The sequence below is a fragment of the Acanthaster planci genome, linkage group LG14, assembly GCF_054643075.1.
Source record: "Acanthaster planci isolate LZ-2023a linkage group LG14, COTS_SCS, whole genome shotgun sequence".
NCBI classification, from domain to species: domain Eukaryota; kingdom Metazoa; phylum Echinodermata; class Asteroidea; order Valvatida; family Acanthasteridae; genus Acanthaster; species Acanthaster planci.
In genome coordinates, this window is record NC_141790.1 from 5,652,587 (window position 1) to 5,674,169 (window position 21,583).

General features: G+C 39.2%; 2 protein-coding genes across 3 annotated transcripts in view; both read right to left on the reverse strand.

Moving 5' to 3' along the window:
• Window positions 1–21,583, reverse strand: part of lipt2 (lipoyl(octanoyl) transferase 2) — a 447,804-nt gene that overhangs the window by 424,360 nt on the left and 1,861 nt on the right. The window lies entirely within an intron of this gene.
• Window positions 1–21,583, reverse strand: part of LOC110983239 (phospholipid scramblase 1-like) — a 93,125-nt gene that overhangs the window by 63,877 nt on the left and 7,665 nt on the right. For both annotated transcript variants that reach the window (XM_087145539.1, XM_087145538.1), the window contains exon 2: window positions 15,388–15,608. In XM_087145539.1, the coding sequence (XP_087001665.1) occupies window positions 15,388–15,592 (205 nt within the window). In that variant the 5' untranslated portion in view covers window positions 15,593–15,608. The remainder of the gene's footprint in view (window positions 1–15,387; window positions 15,609–21,583) is intronic.

Here is a 21,583-nt window from a genome sequence, read left to right on the forward strand (position 1 = left end):
ATATACTGGCGCCGGGAATGCATCAAGGCAATCGACGAGGGTGGCAGACGACTCAATTGTTCCAAACAGTTCTTGTAATGTTTATGGTTTTAATTTATAACTGGGCTTTGCAATGTTCACAACTTGATTTAATTTTTTTTCTCCAAATCTACTGAAATCACCCAAATCACGGCGATCCCTGTGAGGTAATATTCAACTAAACGAAGAGACAATTTTGTCTTCCATAGATATAACATTGGCAAAAAGATCACAACCATGGGCAAAACTGATTTTGTAGTTTTCAAGAAGAGACAATTTGACTCCAGAAATGTAAACAAATGTAACAATGTTGCACCTGACGTGTGTGCGTGCATTGTGTGTGCCGTTTTCACGAAGAGAACAAAAGTCACACAGATTTGAACATTTCACGAACAATCTTGTTTTCTATAAAGTTGTTTGTTTTGTAAAAAACAAAACAAACAACTTTATCTTCTAGAAATGTTAGGTTTGTATCATGTAACATCCCTTATTGCATATGGCGAAGCATTGGTGAATTTAAAGGAATGCTAAATTCTACGAAATTTAGCATTTGATTTTCTCAAAACCTTTGTTTTGCAATCTGAAGAGAAAATTGTCTCTTTGTGAAAACTATGACGCTATGTAAAATTTATTAATAAAATTTTATTAACACATTTTTGGGATTGTATGTAACTTGAAGTATTGTGGAAATAAAAGTTCATTGACTGAATGAAAGAAAAGGTTCACGTGAATAATTTAAGAAATGCGAGTTTAATTAAAATTCTCAAGTACATTTCTCAGTTTTTAAAAATTTAAAAATTTCTCCTTTTACGGAAGTGTTTGCATGGCTTTTTGTATTTGGCTGCATGCTGTATGATAATTAGGAGAATGGCCAGTCAAGTGAGAGGAATTAACCAATAACAGGTAAGATTCTAATTTTTACGGATCAGATTTTTGTGGACATTGGTCATATTCACGCGAAGTGGCTGTGGCGAAGCGCAAGAAGAGCTAATATAGCGACACCACTCTTCACTAGTTCCCGCCTTTGGTTACGCAAAGAGAATTCACGTTTTGTGGGAATCCGCGAAATTAGTTCCTCGTGTACACTTCGAAGGGTCCCGAAGCGTCGTGTAAATCGAATTATTTCAACGTACAACTTTCACTAAGTTTTAGGGAAATTTTGAACGCCGCGTGGTCAACCATGGGTCAACCAACATTTACCCCACCAAAACTTACCTCCCAGATTTTATTCCATTTTTACACTGAACTCGAAGACCACAAATTTGAATGTGAAAAAAACGGAATTCCAGTTCAACCGGAAAGATTCCCATGCCTGTTACAACCATTATTAATGTTCGGTTCGACATCCTGCCCAGCGTTCGATTGAATCCGATTGATTGTACTGTAATCTTTGCACGCGTGAAACGTTTCACTCAGCTCCCCTGCAAACTGTGTGCGACCACAAACCAGTCGACCCGATACCTAGTACCTAAATGTGCACGTATGTACATGCACCTAAATGTAAACTCATGCTGTGTGTACAGTCTAGTCGATCGTAAGATACTGCGCTACGTACTCAACTTCATCTCTGTCTCAGGCTTGGGGTCGTGTTGTGCAGTTACATAATTTTCTATTATTTTCCTATATTTGGATGTGTAAAAATTGATCATTTGGGTTGAAATTTTCAGGATTAACCCGAAATCAGTCTCCAACATCATACGTCAAGTTTGGGGTCAAAAGATTGAACGGTTCAATTTTTAAGGTGAAAAATTTGTATCTAGGGATTCGCCATAGTTCCGAGCAGTTACATGATTTTCTATCATTTTCATATATTTGGATGTGTAAAAATTTATAATTTGGGCTGAAATTTTCAGGAATAACCCGAAATCAGTCTCTGACATCATACGTCAAGTTTGGGGTCAAAAGATTGAACGGTTCAATTTTTAGGGTGAAAAATTTGTATTTAGGGATTCGCCATAGTTCCAAGCAGTTACATGATTTTTTATCATTTTCCAGTATTTGGGTGTGTAAAAATTCATCATTTGGGCTGAAATTTTCAGGAATGACCCGAAATCAGTTTTCAACATCATACGTCAAGTTTGGGGTCCAAAGATTGAACGGTTCAATTTTTAGGGTGATAAATTTGTATCTAGGGATTCGCCATAGTTCCGAGCAGTTACATGATTTTCTATCATTTTCATATATTTGGATGTGTAAAAATTTATCATTTGGGCTGAAATTTTCAGGAATGACCCGAAATCAGTTTTCAACATCATACATCAAGTTTGGGGTCAAAAGATTGAACGGTTCAATTTTTAGGGTGAAAAATTTGTATCTAGGGATTCGCCATAGTTCCGAGCAGTAACATGATTTTCTATCATTTTCATATATTTGGATGTGTAAAAATTTATCATTTGGGCTGAAATTTTCAGGAATGACCCGAAATCAGTTTTCAACATCATACGTCAAGTTTGGGGTCAAAAGATTGAACGGTTCAATTTTTACGGTGAAAAATGTGTATTTAGGGATTCGCCATAGTTCCGAGCAGTTACATGATTTTTTATCATTTTTAAATATTTGGATGTGTAAAAATTGATCATTTGGGTTGAAATTTTCAGGAATAATGTGAAATCAGTCTCCGACATCATACGTCAAGTTTGGGGTCAAAAGATTGAACGGTTTAATTTTTAGGGTGAAAAATGTGTATTTAGGGATTCGCCATAGTTCCGAGCAGTTACATGATTTTTTATCATTTTCCTGTATTTGGGTTTGTAAAAATGCATCAATTTTGTTGAAATTTTCAGGAATAACCCGAAATCAGTCTCCAACATCATACGTCAAGTTTGGGGTCAAAAGATTGAATGGTTCTCTCTTTGGGGTGAAAAATGTGTATTTAGGGATTCGCCACAGTGCTGTGCAGTTACATGATTTTCTATCATTTTCATATATTTGGATATGAAGAAATTGATCATTTGCACCTGAACAAAGAGTGGCGTTGATGACAAAAACGTACAGTGTCTGTCAGTCTTTTCCTTTTTTTTAAATTCATACATTTCAGAACTAATAATAATAAATAATAACAATGGGGAAGGAAGTAAATTGCATACATGTATTTTTGCCCCTTGAAAATAAAAAAGATCCAATGATACTTCTTTCAAATGGCAAATTTAATTGCCAACAACAAAGCAAAAAGATCTATGTGAGCTTCTCCACAATTGTCCGAGTTGAAGGTACATGTACATGGTATCTCTTGCAGAAACATCCACCCCAGTATCTGTAAAAGAATAATATAAAAGTTAATCACAATCTGAACCAACTAAAATAACGGTACGCAGAGTCATTCACGAAACTTAAAGCCGTGACAATTGTGTGTTAACACGCTAAACTGGAGACTATTGGGTCACGAATTTATTTGCACGAGTACATTTAGGTACGAGTTGAGCAAAGTTCATTCTTAACTAGAAACTCACACGTAATGAAAACCATTTGAATCACATGTGTAAACTCCTTCACGAAAGACGAAGGCACTAAACCCAGTCACTACAATGAACACTGTTATTTTTAAGAAATTCAAAACGGACGTGAAATGCTGGCGAAAACATTCAACGGACAAGCACGAGTCGTTCACTGGTCACACACACGGACAAAACCTCACACACAAAAACTCATTACCACGACGGATATTCACCCAACTACTACGATGAATACCACTTACGACATTGTATGATACAAATGGTTAATTACCTGCGCATTCAAGCTCTATTTAATTTATGGAACATAGAACAAAACATATCGATAGTTTATAACGAAAGCTATTCTCTAATACGTCACACTAAAAAAGGAATCCGTTATACCAGGCCCGCTACGAAGTTGCACATGTCGCGTTGACCGTCGTTTTTCCATCATACCATTCGACCGATCAACAGTCCGTCCACATTAATGGTTCGTAGTTGGGAAGTAGCCGTCGTTTCACGGGTCAATGAACCCTCGCAAACGCTCGTTCGAAGGTTGGTCTATTTACGTGTGCACATGAGGGTTATCGAGCGAGTTCGAAGGAGTTCGGGCGAGTGCGGGGTATTGCGAGACCTCTCGAGCAGTTACGAGACCCTCGAAAGCGCACGTAAACGGCCGTAAATCCTCGTACTCGCTCGCATTTTCATGGGTACTTCAATTTAATCATTAGTGTACATCTGGTTCTACATGTACATCCCAATCCTGACTGTCCTATCTCATCCAGGCCACATTTTATCATCTCCTTAACAATGTTGCTACATTCCAATACTGGCAGACAGTCCTGCATCTCATTCTGCTTGGATAAGTTCAGCATCCTATCCTAGCTGTTACTTGTCATCCGGTCAGGGTCATCCTTTCTGCACATGCCGACAGTCAGTTTAGCACTGGATCTTCGGTGTAGTTGAGAAGGCATCTCATCCTGCATATTTAGTTTAGGTAAAGGTTACAAATAAGTTAATTAGTTTGGACAACCCTAAAACTTAGAACTGCACGTATTCGATATATGAATCACTTACAGTACATGTGCATTTCATACTAGGCAATGTAAGTTTTCTTTATGTCATGGAATCTAGATTATACATTCACATGCCTACTGATATGCTGTACGGATTCAAATGGTCACCAAGAAATGTAGTCCTACATACATGGACATGCTGGATACGGGAATTGTATATTTGTATTCCTACAATAAGTAGGAGATTAAACTTTTGGATTCACCAAGGTACATGTAGTTAACATTGACCTCATGCCAGTATGCTGAAAAACTGTAGGGTTAATAATATTGTGAAAAGAGGACAGAGAGTTGAGTTTTGAGGGAATTACCATGCTTGATGGAAAGAGTGTTTTAATACATGAAACATGGTGGAGTCAAACTTGTTTTAAGACTGGTTTACATCTAGTTTCAGAGAGTCACATTTTCTCACAAATTTTAAATCTAAATTCTCCCAAAATAGGTTAAACGTAACATGAAAGATCAGTTGTATTGAACCGATCAATCCCAAAATTTGAAAAAGAGGGGTAGGCCTGTAAGCCGCCACCTAGTAATACCAGTGCAGTTATTGGCACTGTTAATTAGTCATGGTGTAACCCAGGTTGGATGCTAGTCTAGATTACAGTACGACTAGTGCAGTAAAGAGTCCACCTGCCTGGGCTAGTCATGACCAGGAATACAAGACGAACTCATCAAACTCGATTCCAATATCATGAACATAATAAACCAAACTTTTGATGATGATGATGAATTTTGATAAAGCATCACTGTCTGACTGTGTCATTGACAATGACAATATTGACAATGACATCGCCGATTGTTGACATCTGGCATGATGCATTTGTAACTTAAATATTAGGGCCACGGAGGAATCATCCATAGGCCTAGCTAATCCAAGTTGTTTTACATACACTGTAGGCCTAACAATACCGAATACGTCATGTACGTTAACCTCAATATGGATGTTTTATTTTCTATAGTTAAGGCCAGAGCAAAGGTTCACACGATAACAAGATCACACACACGTTAGCGCAATACATGATTCCTGATATATCGCACAGGGTGTCCTCAATACACACACTAAAAAGGGTTGGCCCGACAACGGAAACGTGTATTGGGTAAACCGCACACAGTATGCCTTCAGTGGTGTCACTGACCTGTGAACGTGAAGCAGGGAAATGCTGCATGCTCGCACACGGGCACTGCATTCCGTTCACCACAATTACATGCATGTTGGCATGTCTTTGAAATTGTGGCGTACGTGTTAAACCCCTTTTAAATTGAAGAGCCCAATGTTTAAAAATCTGATCACGATGCACAACAAACTACACTGAGTTGTCCAACGTGCAATGACCCTAAAATAATGCTTACGATATCGATCTGTGCACCCTTGGTATAGATATTAATGTCCCCAACGAGCAGTCTGTTCACAAAGAGTGCTGGCTTGATTTGATTCAGCACAACTGATTCACAAAATCTCATGAAATGGGATTAACGGTCTACCTTTAGTGAAAAAGATATCTCTTGCTGCTCCAAAATGATCTGGATTGCACAGGATCATCAGGAATACTTTCCTGACGGGTCAACGTACAGTACCTCTCCATACATGGAAAAAGACAACATTAATCCACTGGGGCATCCATCCAGACAAAAAGGAAATTATGCCTGCGCCGCTTTGCTCCAACTTCCACTGCCCCGATTTTGTCCACTGGATTTCCCCCTTTCTGCTATCCTAAGTTTCCAAAGTAAGAAAAAGTTTATTGCGCTACGTTGTTGATATTGGAAATTCTGCAGTACCGTCTTTAGATCTGGATACAATGTAGACCCGTAAACAGGGCCCATTGAATACTCCTCCGTCGTACCAGTAAACAACGGAGGGGTATTCGTTGGGCCCTGTCCAGACGCAACGTAAGAACAGTACGTACCATGAAGAAACTGAAGAAAGATTTTCTTAGTTTTGGATCGCAAAACCGATTCAGTCCTACTGCGGAAGGCCAATCGACAACTTAATCGCCCACATTGTGTGAAGGAGATCCTTTGTTTTCTTCAAAATAAAAGCTTTTAATTGAATATACATGTAAACAGGATTGTCAAAAGCATAGCTGCCATTTTCTCGTTCGGTTTATAATTATCTGGATCAGCAAGTTCAGACAAAAAAAATTAAGCTAGAAAGTGAGAAATCATACGTATCAGTCAGAACCACCCAACAAAATCTGATTTTCTGGCAATGCATTTAATTTTGGTCGTGTAACAAAATGTAATTGACTCTGAAACAAAACTCAATTTCGCGTATGTTTTGAAAATTTCACAAATATTATGTAAAATGGCTTAACTGAACACGGACCTTCATCTCAAACCATGGTACAGTGTAAGAACAAGCCACGTGGAAGAGGCACGGACCGACTATGACCGTACCACAGATCGACCAATCACATACCCGCATAGCACTGACGTCACATAAAATTGATTATGCACGTGTAGTTGGGTAGGTGATCTGTATTGCGAACATTAACGAGGCCTAAAGTCTTTAGGATAAATTAAAGTGTCATTTTTAATTAGAGAGCCAGCTTTGCCTTAATTACGAGTTTCATACAGTTCCCTCTGAATAAAAACTAATCCACGCCGCGTCTGGGCTTTTCACTGGTACTACATGTATATTCGCTTCCAAAAATTTTTTTAAAAATGAAAAAGAAATAAATTGTTGCAAGAAAAATCCTGCTTGTCAAAAATCAGCTTCTGATGGCCAAATGCACGTCCCATCAACTTTAATGTTGTAAATTTGTTTTTAAAAGCCTGTGAAAGTGGCCAGGAAAAAGCCTCAGTCCAAATTTCCCTGGGAACCCTCACCAAAAGCTAATACATCACATTTCCGACTGAAAAAACTTGGATTTTCACCGTCTGTTGCGACGGGCGTAGTCTAGACCTAGCATAAAAATGGAAGAACATGATTCCCCATAATGGAGTCTTCTCATAATCACCTATCTGAAAAGAATTTCCAGGGAATATAGTCTGCAAATAAACACATAGTTTTGTTTGACACTGCGTTGGCCCGCATGATGCCGTTATTGATTGGTATCCAGTACCAAGACAGTGTGTATACTAGATGGCTAATCATGCACAGTGGGACCAAATGACATTCAACTTATTTAAGTCCTTGCGTTTTGTTTTGTCAATTATCTGAAATATAACATTCATGACTTCTTTATTTCAGAACAAAACACAGATATAATAATTAATTTAATTTTAGTTTTAATTACGACATCTACACAACTGCATATTTACAAATTTATTTGCACAGTACATGGTCCTCAAATCACAGATGTGGGAAATCAGGTGAACTAGAGCAAGTTTTATCTGTTGAAAATCATCATGGCGGCATGGGTAAACAATTTTTTGCTGCGCGACATAGTAACTATATCAAGCTGTATTCTTTCTACAAAGCCTTTGCACAGTGACATGTGGCTCTGGAATACAACTTTAATGAGCGATCGTCCGCGCGACTCCCAGGTGAATTGTCAACTTTGGTGCATGCGCTGCCATAAATGTAAATGTATTTTGGAAAGTTCGGAAAAGGGGCCTTTTCAGTCAGGAGTGAAAAATACTGCTTTTAATTTGATAACAGATTTGGACTATTTTCAGCATGATTTTTTTCAGTTTCATGCATTTTAATTTAGAACATTTTTAACTTTCGCCAAGGCCTACGTGTAAGATAAAGAAACTTGGGCAGTACAGCAGTGATCTCAAGTAAGTACCCTTTCGAGTTCGAGGGACGTCGTGCGTTTTACGAGCGCTGGCACTCGCCCTATCTTGCTTAACATTTGCTAGTTCTTACACGACGGACACACTATGGGCGCATGAAGAGCGCACGAAGGAAGAATAAGACTGCAGCAGTACCCCGCAGTCACTGTTCACTGACCCGTGAAAGTACTCCCATCACCCAACTTGGAACGCTCACAAGTCCTGCCCGTGTGGAATGTCGTTAGTCTGGCACACTGATGATGGCTTAAAACCACTCATAACGCAACCACAGCTTCGATCATATAATAGATCGCATTTTATATTCCACTGGGACATTTTCCTCGACCATGGAATAAAATACCATACAGTTAAACGTACATTCAAAACAAAAACGATCAAAACGGGCTGCATGAACTTGACTTAACAGAACATAACCACGGTCGGCTTCCCCTCCAAGGTACAAGTTTCGGAAAACAAAAGTTGTTCTTTCTACACATACACCCACGCACACAAAAAACACATTTTCTGAACGATCTACTGTATAAAAAGTGCCCACACGTCATGGATCTACACACACTGCAAACCCTAATGGATCCTGGCACTGCGCCAAGGCTTGCTGCGCCATTAATTGTGGGTACCAAAATAGACTTGGGATCAAGTTGGTCCTGGTTCGGTGCGGTCCACCTTTCTTGCGATGTGCATAAGGCCACCGTTAATGCAGTCAATAATACATTCTGTCATTGCTAGTGTTTGGTCAGAAAATTACCTTGGCCGTATGAAATGCGTTATTTCACTTTATCTATAGCGATATTTTTTTAAGTTGGTGCCCTGATTTTGGAATACAAATTTTAGAAGACGGAATAAAACCAAAGTATTTCTATGATCTCAAGACAAAATGATGGTCTTCAAGTCGGAGGGAATTAAAATACTATAATTTTTTCTTCAAACAAACAAACAAACAAACAGCCAAACAAACTAAAAACACAACAAAACAACAACGATAGGCTGGGGGTTTGAACTCCCCCCCCCGCCCCGCTTGTGAGTTTGCTCTTTGTGGTATGTGTTTTTACAAATTTTTTTTAAATACCGTAATTTTCGTAAGATAAGCAACAGCTCATACATTGATCCCCACGTCAAAAATGTCCCAGTGGCTTATAATCTGAGTGATTTACACTGCAACATTTGAAGAATGAAATCAATCAGTTAACGTTGCAGCGAAGTCCGGGCCGCCGCCAACCGCGCCGCGGCCAGTCACGCATGCTAGCGGCGCAGAGCTTCAGGCTCGGGCGACAAGGCGATTATGTTTTTGTTGGTCAGCGTTTTATACATTGGCTCTACTCACAAGTTGGAGATAGTGAAAACAGTCGAGAGACTGCATGAACTCGTAAATGTACCGTAAGTACCGTTCACACCTCACAAATCGTATTGGGTCTGTTCTTTTTTGCCCGTTGTGTAATCCATGTTGTTCATCATGTGCTATCGAGAGCCGTACTCTAGAATTTGTCATGGGGTTCAAGTTAATTGCACCATGTCCCCTACACACCAATGGGAATTATAAACCTGTTTTTAAATAAATTGTTTAAAATGTGGAATTATGCCAAAAAAATTAAAATATAATTTTGCGTGTATTTTCAGATATATTTCATAACTTTCATGAATGTAAAATTACATGTAATTTAACTGATCGAGTAATCTTTTGAAGTTAATCATAAGTTCATGTATTATCCTTAGTCTTAATTTTCATTGATTTATTATTGATCATCTAATCCTTTTCTTGCTTTTGAAATTGACGAACCAAATCCTCTGATTTTGCAAAAATTTACTTTCCATACATGTATGTTTAAACACTAATCTTTCGTTTTGTGTCCTTATTTTTTAGATTTAATATTTCTACATGTTCTAGTAGTCAATCGCCCCTCCAAATGGCTTTTTTTGATTCAGCGAATAAGCCAATTGATTTCTTATGATTGACAGATAAATTTTCCCCATTTTTATATTCAGCAAATAGGCCTATTGATTTTTTGTTGACGGGTAAAATGACCCGAACCTTTCCCCCTTTTTAGGGGGGGGTCGAGTTTTTATTCATTGAGACATTCAATCAGACAACCTTCAGCATCTCTCTTTTATTAATGTGTTGGCCCTGAAAAGGACCGTTGGGCTTTGGTGGAGTTAGTAGCCTAATGCTCGCCCTTCGTTCCTGATGACTTCGGGGATAACGTTTTGGATGTGGTTGATGTACCCATGATCATGATGTTCTTGGCGCATGATTCAACGGTTACTCTACATGTACTGTACATGTAGACAGTAGTACACGTGAACTGATTCTGGAAGTATTGGGGAAGGTGAGCCAGTAAACTAATAAACATATTACAAGTGCATAGTTGATTGAACGAAGCTGGCCCAATGAGCCATTCGATCGATGAATTGCATGGTATTTTTATGGTGTCACTAGGTGACCATTGCAAAAAGCCATAGATGGGCAGGTGGCTCACTGCCAAGAAAGAAGCGTGGGCACGGTGCGCGACCATTGAGGTGAGTTAATGCCCCATATGTGTACCTGGTAACATGATGGGCTAGGTGATTGGCCAGCTGAACGACATGAATGCCTAGTATTAACACGTGGGCATCATGTGGCAGGTTTCTCATGTTTGCTGAGCAACAGTGTTGGCAAGGCAACCGTGACGTTTAAAATTACAGCTACCCGATTGGTTATTAACCACAATATCCAAAACTCGGACAAATGGTACACATTACAAGTGTGTTGACGGTAAACCTTTCATAAATACCATTACTTCCAAACATGGAGAAACCGCCACATCGGTATTTTCAACATTTACAAAACTGGGGTAGCATCTTCATCCAGTTTTCCAGCATTTGTATTGAACATCGATGTCACAGGAAGAGTTTAAGGGTTTGTAATCCTAAATGAAAAAAGGTAAGTCAGCGATAGGACAGCATATATATTATTGCCACGTCTTTTAAAGCCGCATCTTAAAAAGTTACAATTGACCTTTAGCCTAAATTACTGATTTCGAGCATACAAAAGTCGGTTGAGCACTAACAGTTCTTTCATAAAAATGGTGCAGGTCACATTTACCACAGTAAATGCTCAGCTTAACTCTAAACTTCCAGGGTGATTCCCGAAAGGACACTTCTCCATTCTTGCAAATTCCAGCGGCTGACCGTGTCAAGTGGAATAAATAGGAGACAAGGAAAACCCCAAATGTGATAGGCTCTGGATCATTTTGTGAAACTTTGTGCTTGTTTCAACGAGACAGGTTTTGAGTTAATAGAACTATTAAGGCCAAAATGTGGGACATTTTTCATCCTCGATAAATACACGTACATGAATTCCGATATCTTTTCATCACTAGACATTTAAAAGGTGAATCAATGAACGTGTGAACATGGTGTCTGTTATTAATTCTTTCAATACCCAGAACATGGAAGTTCAACTCATTTACAGCATACTAGGGGGGCTCAATACCACAAACTAAACCACGTTATGCACTCATACTACTCTGTGGTTCCCTTGCTCCATAAGGATTGTAAGGAATTGACTTACATGTAACAGTTTTCCCTGTGAGAAGAAAGGCCGACGGAATTTTGAATGCTCTATTAAACGAGCAAAAGTATCCAAAAAAGAGAAGATTTTTCATGTTTTGGAGCGAAACAGTGGGTTTACAATTACCATGAAATTTGCCGGGCAGCCTGAAAAGAACGTGACAGACAAGAAACCAGGCAAAACCAATCGTTTACGAAAACAGTTACACTGTACCCAGAAGACTCGGTCAGATCAACATTTTGTTCTATGCATGAAATCTCTGTAAATTTCCCATGTTTGCACTGTCAGTAAATGCATATTTTAGGATTAGATATATTTTTCGTAAAAGTTTATTGCCAGGAATTTTTATCCGCTTTTCTCAAATGTTCAGGAGTGCAACTGGGACCTGGGCACTATAAATAATCTTTTCTACATATAAATTTGCTAGTTCATAATTTTGCAATTCGAAGTATTTTCTGTTGGGTTTTCTCGTGTATCGTGCTGGGTCACACGACCAGGGGCCGATAAATAAAGTAAATTTAACATTGCTTGCTCGTGTTGTGTGTCTGGTGATGTCAGTTGGGAAAAACAAGAGTGAACAATTGCTTCCTTGTCCCAGGAATGGGAATTTTTTTAATCATTTCTCCCAGGAATTTCAAGGAAGAATCAGTAGCACTGAATTTTTTTTCTCGGCGTAGGTCTAAGGGTTGTCGGTTGGTTGTCTATATCTCCAGTGGATAAATTTGTTCATCGGTCAATCAAACTACATGTCGCACCATGTCCACAAAACGTTGTTCGTATAAGTGTGCTTGAGGATGTTTGCATTTACAGATACCTTTTCTCATACAAGTTTATATTTTACAGAAGCTTCCTGTCAACTTTCCGTGAAGTGGATACTTCCAATGCGAATAGCTTTGTCAAATGTGTGAGGATTTATCTGGCCACAGGGACACTACTCGCTGTTCGTTGGGAGTTGTGAATTCATTTGCTTCAATTACTGACAGTTTTACAGATGTTTGTTCTCAGTCTCACACAGGACTTACAAACATTTCCTTTTAGGCTGTGTGTGTTTTCGTGGATCGCGCTGAATATGGGCTGATAAATAAGTGAATTTGACACCAGTTTGCCGACCGCTTGGTCGTGTATCGTCAAGTTAGGTTAGTTGGGTAAAGCTTGGGTGAAAAATTACGTCCTTGTTCACACAATTTTGAAGGTCAGCATATTTTTTAAAGAAAATTGAAGACAGGGTCGGCTGCATAAAAAAGTATTCTTCGGAGATCGAAGCCACAGGGTCGATTGGGTGGTTGGTCACCCGTCCACTGAAAAAAAATCGTTTCACAACAGTCAACTCCAAGTTTTGCATTAAATTCGCCGGGCATGACACGGTTTCTATAAATTCAACAAATTACGGCTTTGCTTTCTGTCCAAAAATCCGTTTGCATGATCGAGCAGCTAGGAAAAATAATTACATGTATTTCAAAGAACGGTTTGCAAAATCATATTTGGGGATTGGGTATATTCTTTTTCTCGTACAAATTTATATTTTACAGAAACATTCTGTTGGCTTTTGTTTTCGTGAAGAGGCTACTTTGAACGCAAATAGTTTTGTTAAATGTGTGGGGGTTCATCCGGCCGCTGGGCCACTACTGCTGATTTTTGTTTCCGTTGGAAGTTATTGAATCTTTGTTTAGACCACACACTGCACTTTTGTTCTCACACTGGACACCAAAATATTGTCTGTGAGGCACTGCGTGTTTATTTGTGTATCGTGCTGAACATGAGCTGATAAATACATGTATGTGAATTTGACACCAATTTTCCCAGTGCTTATTCGTGTATCATGTTCGGTGACGCACGCGGGGATTGCGGTTGACTGTAAATGGCATGGATTGGTTGGGGCTTAGTGGTCTATCCGGGCTAACCGCAACTGCTTGTATTGCGTTCTTGCACACACGTTATAGAGAGCATGTCTTCCACTCCCTATACACGCACGCACGCTGTATCGTGTATCGTGTAAACCTTTACTCTGGCCGTAACTGTATTAAGTCCAGTAAAAGGCGATAAACTGTTGTTAGTTATTAAATAAAGGAAACAAAGATTAAAGGAAAAATAGAGCCAATGTTCGAAGTAATTACTTTTCTTATTCGTCCGCATGATTTCATTTTTCAAACAGACAATCTTGCGCTAAATAATACCAACACAAAACCTTAAGGCATGTACATGTGTGCAGAGTCACACATATGGCAGCACAAAGCTGGTATATTACAGGAAACGATTACTGAATGATGACTCGACAAAAAGATAATCACTACGAATCCACCAGCACCAACGATACACCATCTTTCACATTAGTTGGGCCAAATGACAAGCCCCATCATCAATCAGTCAGAGGCGTGTTTGGCAGAGGTCAGCTTCACGCACGAGTGACTCCTCGCAATTTTGCCATCCTCTAAAGCACACACTGATTCTCGACGCCTGCGCGAACTCCCCCCCATACCCGCCCTATCTTGCTCAGCGCTCGCTCGATCTCGCTCGATGTGAATTCTTCAAAGGAGGCCTAATTTATTGAGGGACACGCGAGTACTCACACCTCAAAGGGTACTTACTCATGGATGGCGCTGTACATATGTAAGGCAGAACATCCTTTCACAAATATTTTATTAACCACTAAAGATTTATCAACTGGTCTCTATTGCAATTACATATACAAGTACATGAAGTTAAGAAATGTTGAACCAAGTGGGTCACACTTCAGAAGCAACACTGATACCACCATCTGCTACCATTCAAGGGGCATTTTTTTATTGATCAATATTATCAAAAATCAATCAAAAGTCTGTTGGTAAAATCTCTGATAAGCTACATGTAAGTGTATGTACGTCATTTGGAAAAATTTGATTATCTAGATGACACCATTAAAAGATTTTTAAACAAAATACCTGCATAGCCATTTCACAGTGATACTTACCGGTACATGTATGTGTCATGTGATACCACCTTGAAGGTGCATTCTTCACAGCCAAATATCAAAGGATTGATACTGGCCAACTGATTGAATGTTATTACACTGTATGGTATGTACTGTATACGTTTACATAAGGGAATAAAATATGTGCTTGTCTAGTCTTGTGTGTTTAACTGAGGCGGTCTTTCCCATTCATAAATACCTTTTTAGTAAGACAGTCAAAAGAACTCTATATGATGGATTTCTACCGATTTTGTTTAGAATTTTACTTTTACTTTCCCGAACACCCCCATCCATTTTATTGAAACTTTCTTGTGCAAATAGTATACTCCCCCGGGAGAGTAAGAATGTTCAGATGATGTGAGCCCAATGTGCAGAGATAATGATAATAAGTACATAGAGACGCTCCGTAATATTCGCTATATCAGACAGATTATTATTATTAAATTGTCTGCACACAGACTCTTGACCAATTAGAATCAATTAAACTGTCTTGTATCCAGGTGCTAGCACATGATTTATGCAGCGGGCATTATCACTTCTCAGTGGGCATTATCAAATGTTAATACATAGTCAAGTTGCACATTGTTGAAAGGAAGATTGTCTGAGGTATTTATGAATATAGAGTAATAAACTAACCTTCAAGGAGTTCAACTTGCTGGTGAACCAACAATTGATCAATCTGTGTGAGGTACTCCAAGCCTGGGGGACAGTCTGCAGGGACCTGAGCTGCTTGTAGTTGAAGTCCTGCCTCCAAGCTGCCTGGAGCTGGTGGAGGAGCTCCCGCAGGCCAGTTACCAGGTGGCACTGCCATACCACCAGAAGGTTGCTGTTGGGGATTCATCACAAGATTTACGTGTCTACATGAAAATAAAAGATAAAATAAAAGAAGATTCCACTTACATGTACTGGTAGTGAATACTGTCGTAGATTAAAAAACTAAGAAAGGCCAGGAAAGAAGCCATACCGGGTAACTATGTACTGCTTGTCGTGACAAGCAGTACATACAGCAGTGTTGTATCCGAGACCTTGATGTCCGAGACCAAGACCGAGACCGAAACAAGGCATACAAGACCAAGACCTAGACCGAGACCTACTCCTTCAAGACCAAGACCAGGACTTCGAGTCCGAGACTTTTGCAGGTCGAGACCGAGACCACGACATCCGATACCAAGACCAACCATAAACCAATGTTTACTTTTTACCTAAAGGTAAACAGGGACTAACATATGGCAGTACAATTAAGTACAAAAGAAATGAAATGAAAAAATTAGCATGAATACACACACACAAATTGGTCATTATAGGGCCTTGATGTTTTTCTGATTGGAGGTTTCAGAAGCTGCAATGTCACAACATGTACCGTAACGAAACTACTAAAACAACATGTACCACACACAAGACAGAATGAAAGCACTTTCACATGTGCACACAATTCATAGCGTGCGCACACACACAGACTGCTTCCCGTCCCGGCTCTACGTTCAGCAAGAGACTACATAGGGTAGGAAACCAGTCTAGTGTGCGACTTCCGCTAATCACAACTTCATCTCCATGGTGTCAAGCAACATGGCTACTCTGGATTGGAAATAAAGTTACAACTTGGGACAGGGTTGCATCATGCTACATTGACTAGTCTTCATTCCAGCATCGATTTCATTGTTTACTGCAAAAAATTTGAACATTATTGTGTTGTATTTATATCAGTGGTTGAAGATTTGACTCGAGTGGAGGTAATGCCTGCAGGCGTGGTAGCTAGATGCGCGCATTTTGTTATGGTCTCAACTGGTCTCGAGGGGGAGACCCGAGACTATGGCATTCCGAGACCAAGACCGACGCTTTCGAGACTGAGACCGGCCCTCCCAAGACCGAGACTTTGACAGGGCGAGACCGTGACCAAAAAAAAAGGTTTCAAGACCGCCTTGAGACCTACAACACTGACATACAGTACCTCTCAGAAATATAAGACTTTTTGCAATCGATTTACTGCAAAGAATTCTTTGCAAATTGGGTGTAATTTCAAAAGTAACACTTGTCCGAGGAGTCCTTTCTTTCACGAAGGTAAAGGCCGATTCATGAAGACTCAGCCACCGCAATAAGGGAGAAACGCAAAGCACTGTTTGCAAAACTCTGGGCCCCTCTTCACAAGCGATGCGCGAACATAAGCTTAAATTTGCAAATGCAAATGACGCCTAACGTTGAAACACACATAATGCCAACTTCCATGTTCAGACTTTGAAAATATTCACCAACGGAAACACCTTCACAATCACAAACATGACCATGCCCAGAATTGGAAGACTTGCCCAGAATTGGAAGATTTGGTATAATAAGTATTGCCGCTATATTTAAAAAGAAGGCCTGCCGTTTAAAGATGCCAAAAAAAAAATGCTTTTCTTCGGCAGTGTGCTAACTTTTCGCTCACAAAACCCTTGTTTTCACAACTCTCATGGGTCTGTTAAAACCACTTGCATGATGAAAAACCCCTGTCCACTTCCCATCCCTCCAATAAAACTAGTGTGATTTTTTAACCTCTTTGCAATGACAAGATAAGCTTTCACACAAAAGTTGGATGCCTTTTCAATCGAAAATTAACATGTCATATCGATGAATTCACTCCCGGAATCAAGTTTGAACCACGTGCTTGGCAGTGTCTGCATTGACATAATGCCCATTTTCATTGGTAGTCAAAGTCTCCATAAGCCGCATAACACATTTTCCAGTTGGATGAAATTTCCTTGTGATTTCTGAGACGTCCACAATACAGAAGTTGCAAGAAAATTCACAGCGACTGGCAATCTGATAGCTAGTGACATTTATTTATGTCTGTTTTGACCAATCTTTGCCAAATGTTATATTTCTTGCTTAATTTCACTTGAAAGTGTGATTATTGCAGAATTATCAAATCTGTTTTTACAATTAACAGATAAAAACTGATCAAAAATTAATAGATTTTTTATTGAACAAACAATTCAAGTGATTTTTTTTTAGTGCTTTAGGAGACTAAGGAAACATTCACTGATCTTAAATCTTAATTTTTTATTTTCTTTAAATTTTTCATCCTCATAGGTGGCCTCTTGTTTTCTGTTTCCAGTGTTATTGAATTTGGTGTTAATTTTTTTTACAAACATTTTAAGCTACTAAGCTCCGTAAAACACTCCGTAAAGCACTGCCTTCACATTTGTGCTCAAAGTTCTTCCTGAGAATAAGGATAACACCAGAAACTTTTGCTGGTTCAGAGAATGTTTCTTTTACCGAACACTTTAATCCACACAAGTGTTTCATTTTCTATCAAAAAGAAACTCTATGGCTGTTCATCTCTCTCTAGTAACCTTCTTTTTTTTGTGGATTTGAAATAAATACCCGGTAGAATGGGTAGAGGGAGTTTATTTTTAGGGCAAAAAGTAAACGATGTATACTACTTTGTGTAACGAAAAACAGAATGAAAATCCCCTCATTTTCTGTACAGACTACTAAATCGGAGAAAAAAGTTGCAGAGGTAAACACAAAATACATGTAATTTGTTTTATGCTGAAACGACAACTGCCCAGATCGTACACAAAGTTATAGTCATATGGTAAAGTTGAATATAGCATAAAGAGAATTGAAGAACAGTTTACAGCTGGGGTGGATTTTCTTGGCAAATTAATGCACTGCATTCCCTTTCATTTTCATTGCCTTCTTTTTATTTGATTTTGTACGTGAGGGACAGGGTAAGTGGTGCCCTTGCCCTCCCCTGATGTGATGAACACGGTTCCTTCTATGGTTCTTGTATTTTTTTATCTTTGGGGAGGCTGGGTTGATTGGTTGGGGATTAACCCCTTCACACCGGGAAGCGAAAAGAGCCGCCGTAATAATTGAGATCCCTGATGCCCTGGCTATTGTACACATGGTGATTGGCCTTTGTGAGTTGCCAAAAAATGAAAAGGCCGAATTTGCATCATAATCACCAGCTTCACAACAGTCTCCACTTTGAAAAGAGACAACGGGACTGTGGAAGCGTGAATAGAGTCGCATGCCACCGAACAATGAGCCCTTTCACTGTGTAAAACAAAAAGTGTAGAGCATGCAGGTCCACAAACCAAGAATTTGCTGTTTAGCAGGTGGCCTTCGTGGCCACGCATGGCTGGAATTCTCGGAGTCGGCTTTCAGAAAAAAGCCCCGGCGTCAAGCGGTTAAGATGACAATTTTTTCTTTATGTTCTAGACAGGGTAGGTGGCAGAAAAATAAAAGAATTTTCTTGGTTGAAAATGCCAGTATATGTAGAGGGTTGGTGAAATTTTTTCGGTAAGAACCAAAAATAAGGGTAAGTCGCAAATGAAAACCATAGAAGAAACTACGTTTGACCTACATGTACGGAGGAAACGAGACATACGTGTAATTATTTTATGTTAAGTAGCTCTTCCACTAAGCTATTACATTGTTGTGTCACTTGTGAACTCTAAAGGAATTCTCAAAAAGTGAATGTTATAAGTGGTGCCGAGTGAAAGCGACTAGTTGAGTATTTTTCAGCATTCAGTTCTTGTACTGAGTGGGAAATTAAAAAAAGGAACAAAGTCAAAACACGGAGAGTGCGTTGAACATTAATAGAGTATCAAATGCCTCAATGCATTATAGGGTACATGAGCAAACATGCATGATGGAGACACAGGCCTGACCCCAACTTATTACGTACATGTACATACTGTACATGTACATGTACAATTTGCAACACAAGTTCCACCCCTTACAGCCTCTCCTCGGGTTGTGTTACTTTGTATCAACAAAGTGAACGCATGTGTCTGCCAGTAGTCTAGTATGTGTACATGATACAACATGCCTGTATGTATCTCATCATGAATAACTCTGAATTTGATTGCCATCTTAAATAAGCTTTGCGCGCATGTAGACTACATGTAGATCTGTGTAAATTCTAAATTTTTATGCTATACTACTTTCCGATCATGAGCATCACAGTATGATTTATCCGGTAACAATGATATACATGTACATGTACTTTCACGGGGAAAAGTGCTAATTTCAAGTGTTTTTGGTGTGATACCAGTCCTACTTGGTATTTGAATGGGAGTTTTGCCAACTTCATGGAATAATTGAGACCACAGGTATTTCTATTTCTTCCCATCACTTCCCTTCTGTTTTTCTCCAAGGCGTGGTCAAAAAAGTAAGAAACAAAATGAAATACAACAAACGAAGAAAAACCTAAGAAACTTGGATGGAACAGTCTTAGTTGGTTCGCTGACTCAAATGTAGGCTGCTTTCAGCTGAACTTGGTTTCTAGCCTTGTTCCCAGATTTTTTTTTTCAAGCCCTCGATCTTAATCTGTCCCCACTGAAGTTTTAGTTGGGTATGTAGAAATTAATGATGTTAAACACAGTGAATCGTGCTGTCGGCATTCAGGTTTCTTATCCAGGGGATAAAGGGACACCGTAGGCTAGATTGGTTCCCATCTATGTACCGTTTCCTCCATATTCCATGGTTGAAAAGGACACTTACATGTATGCTTATTGACTATTAAATCTTCACTTTGAAAGTACACTACTTTCTAACCTTCCTCTTCTCCGAAAATGTGTTTTATTGGGGTAGCGAAAACAAATATAATTTTTCCATTTTTCGCCCTCCTCTTTCAGTGTTGCTGACCAAAATCTTGAGGCTTTACAAGCTCCAGCCTACACCGAAGCTTTAGCCTAGATTATGCATGGTTGGCACACAAGTACTGACGAAGCTTGTGTTCATCAGATTCACGAAGTACCCAGCAATGCACTTTTACATACATGTACATGTAGATGCGTATGTACATGTACTGCATACACACTGTACAGTACACAATGAGTGACGCCTAACCCTAAAGTGCATAGCATGCACATTAGGGTTAGGGTTAGGCGTCACTCTCAACATGTGCACATTAGGGTTAGGCATCACTCTAAACATGTACTGTATACAGTATATGTATGTATGCAGTACACATGCATGTAGTACGTAAAAAGTGCATCGCCGTGGCATTTCTGTGGGAACATGCTGGTCCGTACTTCAGACGGAGTCATCCAGTTGTGTTCTTTGCCGTTGTTTGTTTCAAACCCTAGAACAGCCGTCTTTATTTTTTGATAAGATGAATACATTTTGAACAGATTGTCAAAATGTATTAACACCGCTGTTTATTGGAAACATAAATCAATTGCAAAATGTTCTTGTATTGTACCCATGAAGGAATCACAATTCAACTACATTTTTGTATGCCAACACTACATGAGTTGGATGGGCCTGACTGTAAATCTTTTTACTCTTGTAGGCAAATACAAAAAAATGCAAACTACATGTATATGTGCATGTACCGGTACTTACTGGCTGTCATGACCTAAAACACACAGTACAATTCGAAAGAAACAGAGGGCTCGACATTTCAATCCTAGCAGAATATTTCCTTTTTTGAACAGCAACCGGTGCTATTTAGTTTACACGTCATAATGATCTGTAAGAATTTCTTTGTATAACCAAAACAAAGGATGCCCATCAACAGAATGGGCCTTTTCATAGAATAAAAGGAAAAGTACCATATAATAAAAACTTTACGGGTAGATGCCACCATGGTGCGACCAACACGACAGATTTGTTCACTTGTCCTTCACGCACGTTATGAGCGCATGCATGAGAGATCACCTACAAACTTTCCTTTAAACACTTTGTAGCATAAAGTTCAATTATAAATTGTGCAATTAATTTACCTTTCAAAATGAATGTTCAACACGTCATACCGATTTGCTGGAATACATTCATATTAACGGTCAAAAATGAATACACTGTATGACTTGGCTCGCGGAACGGACCAACTCATTGCATG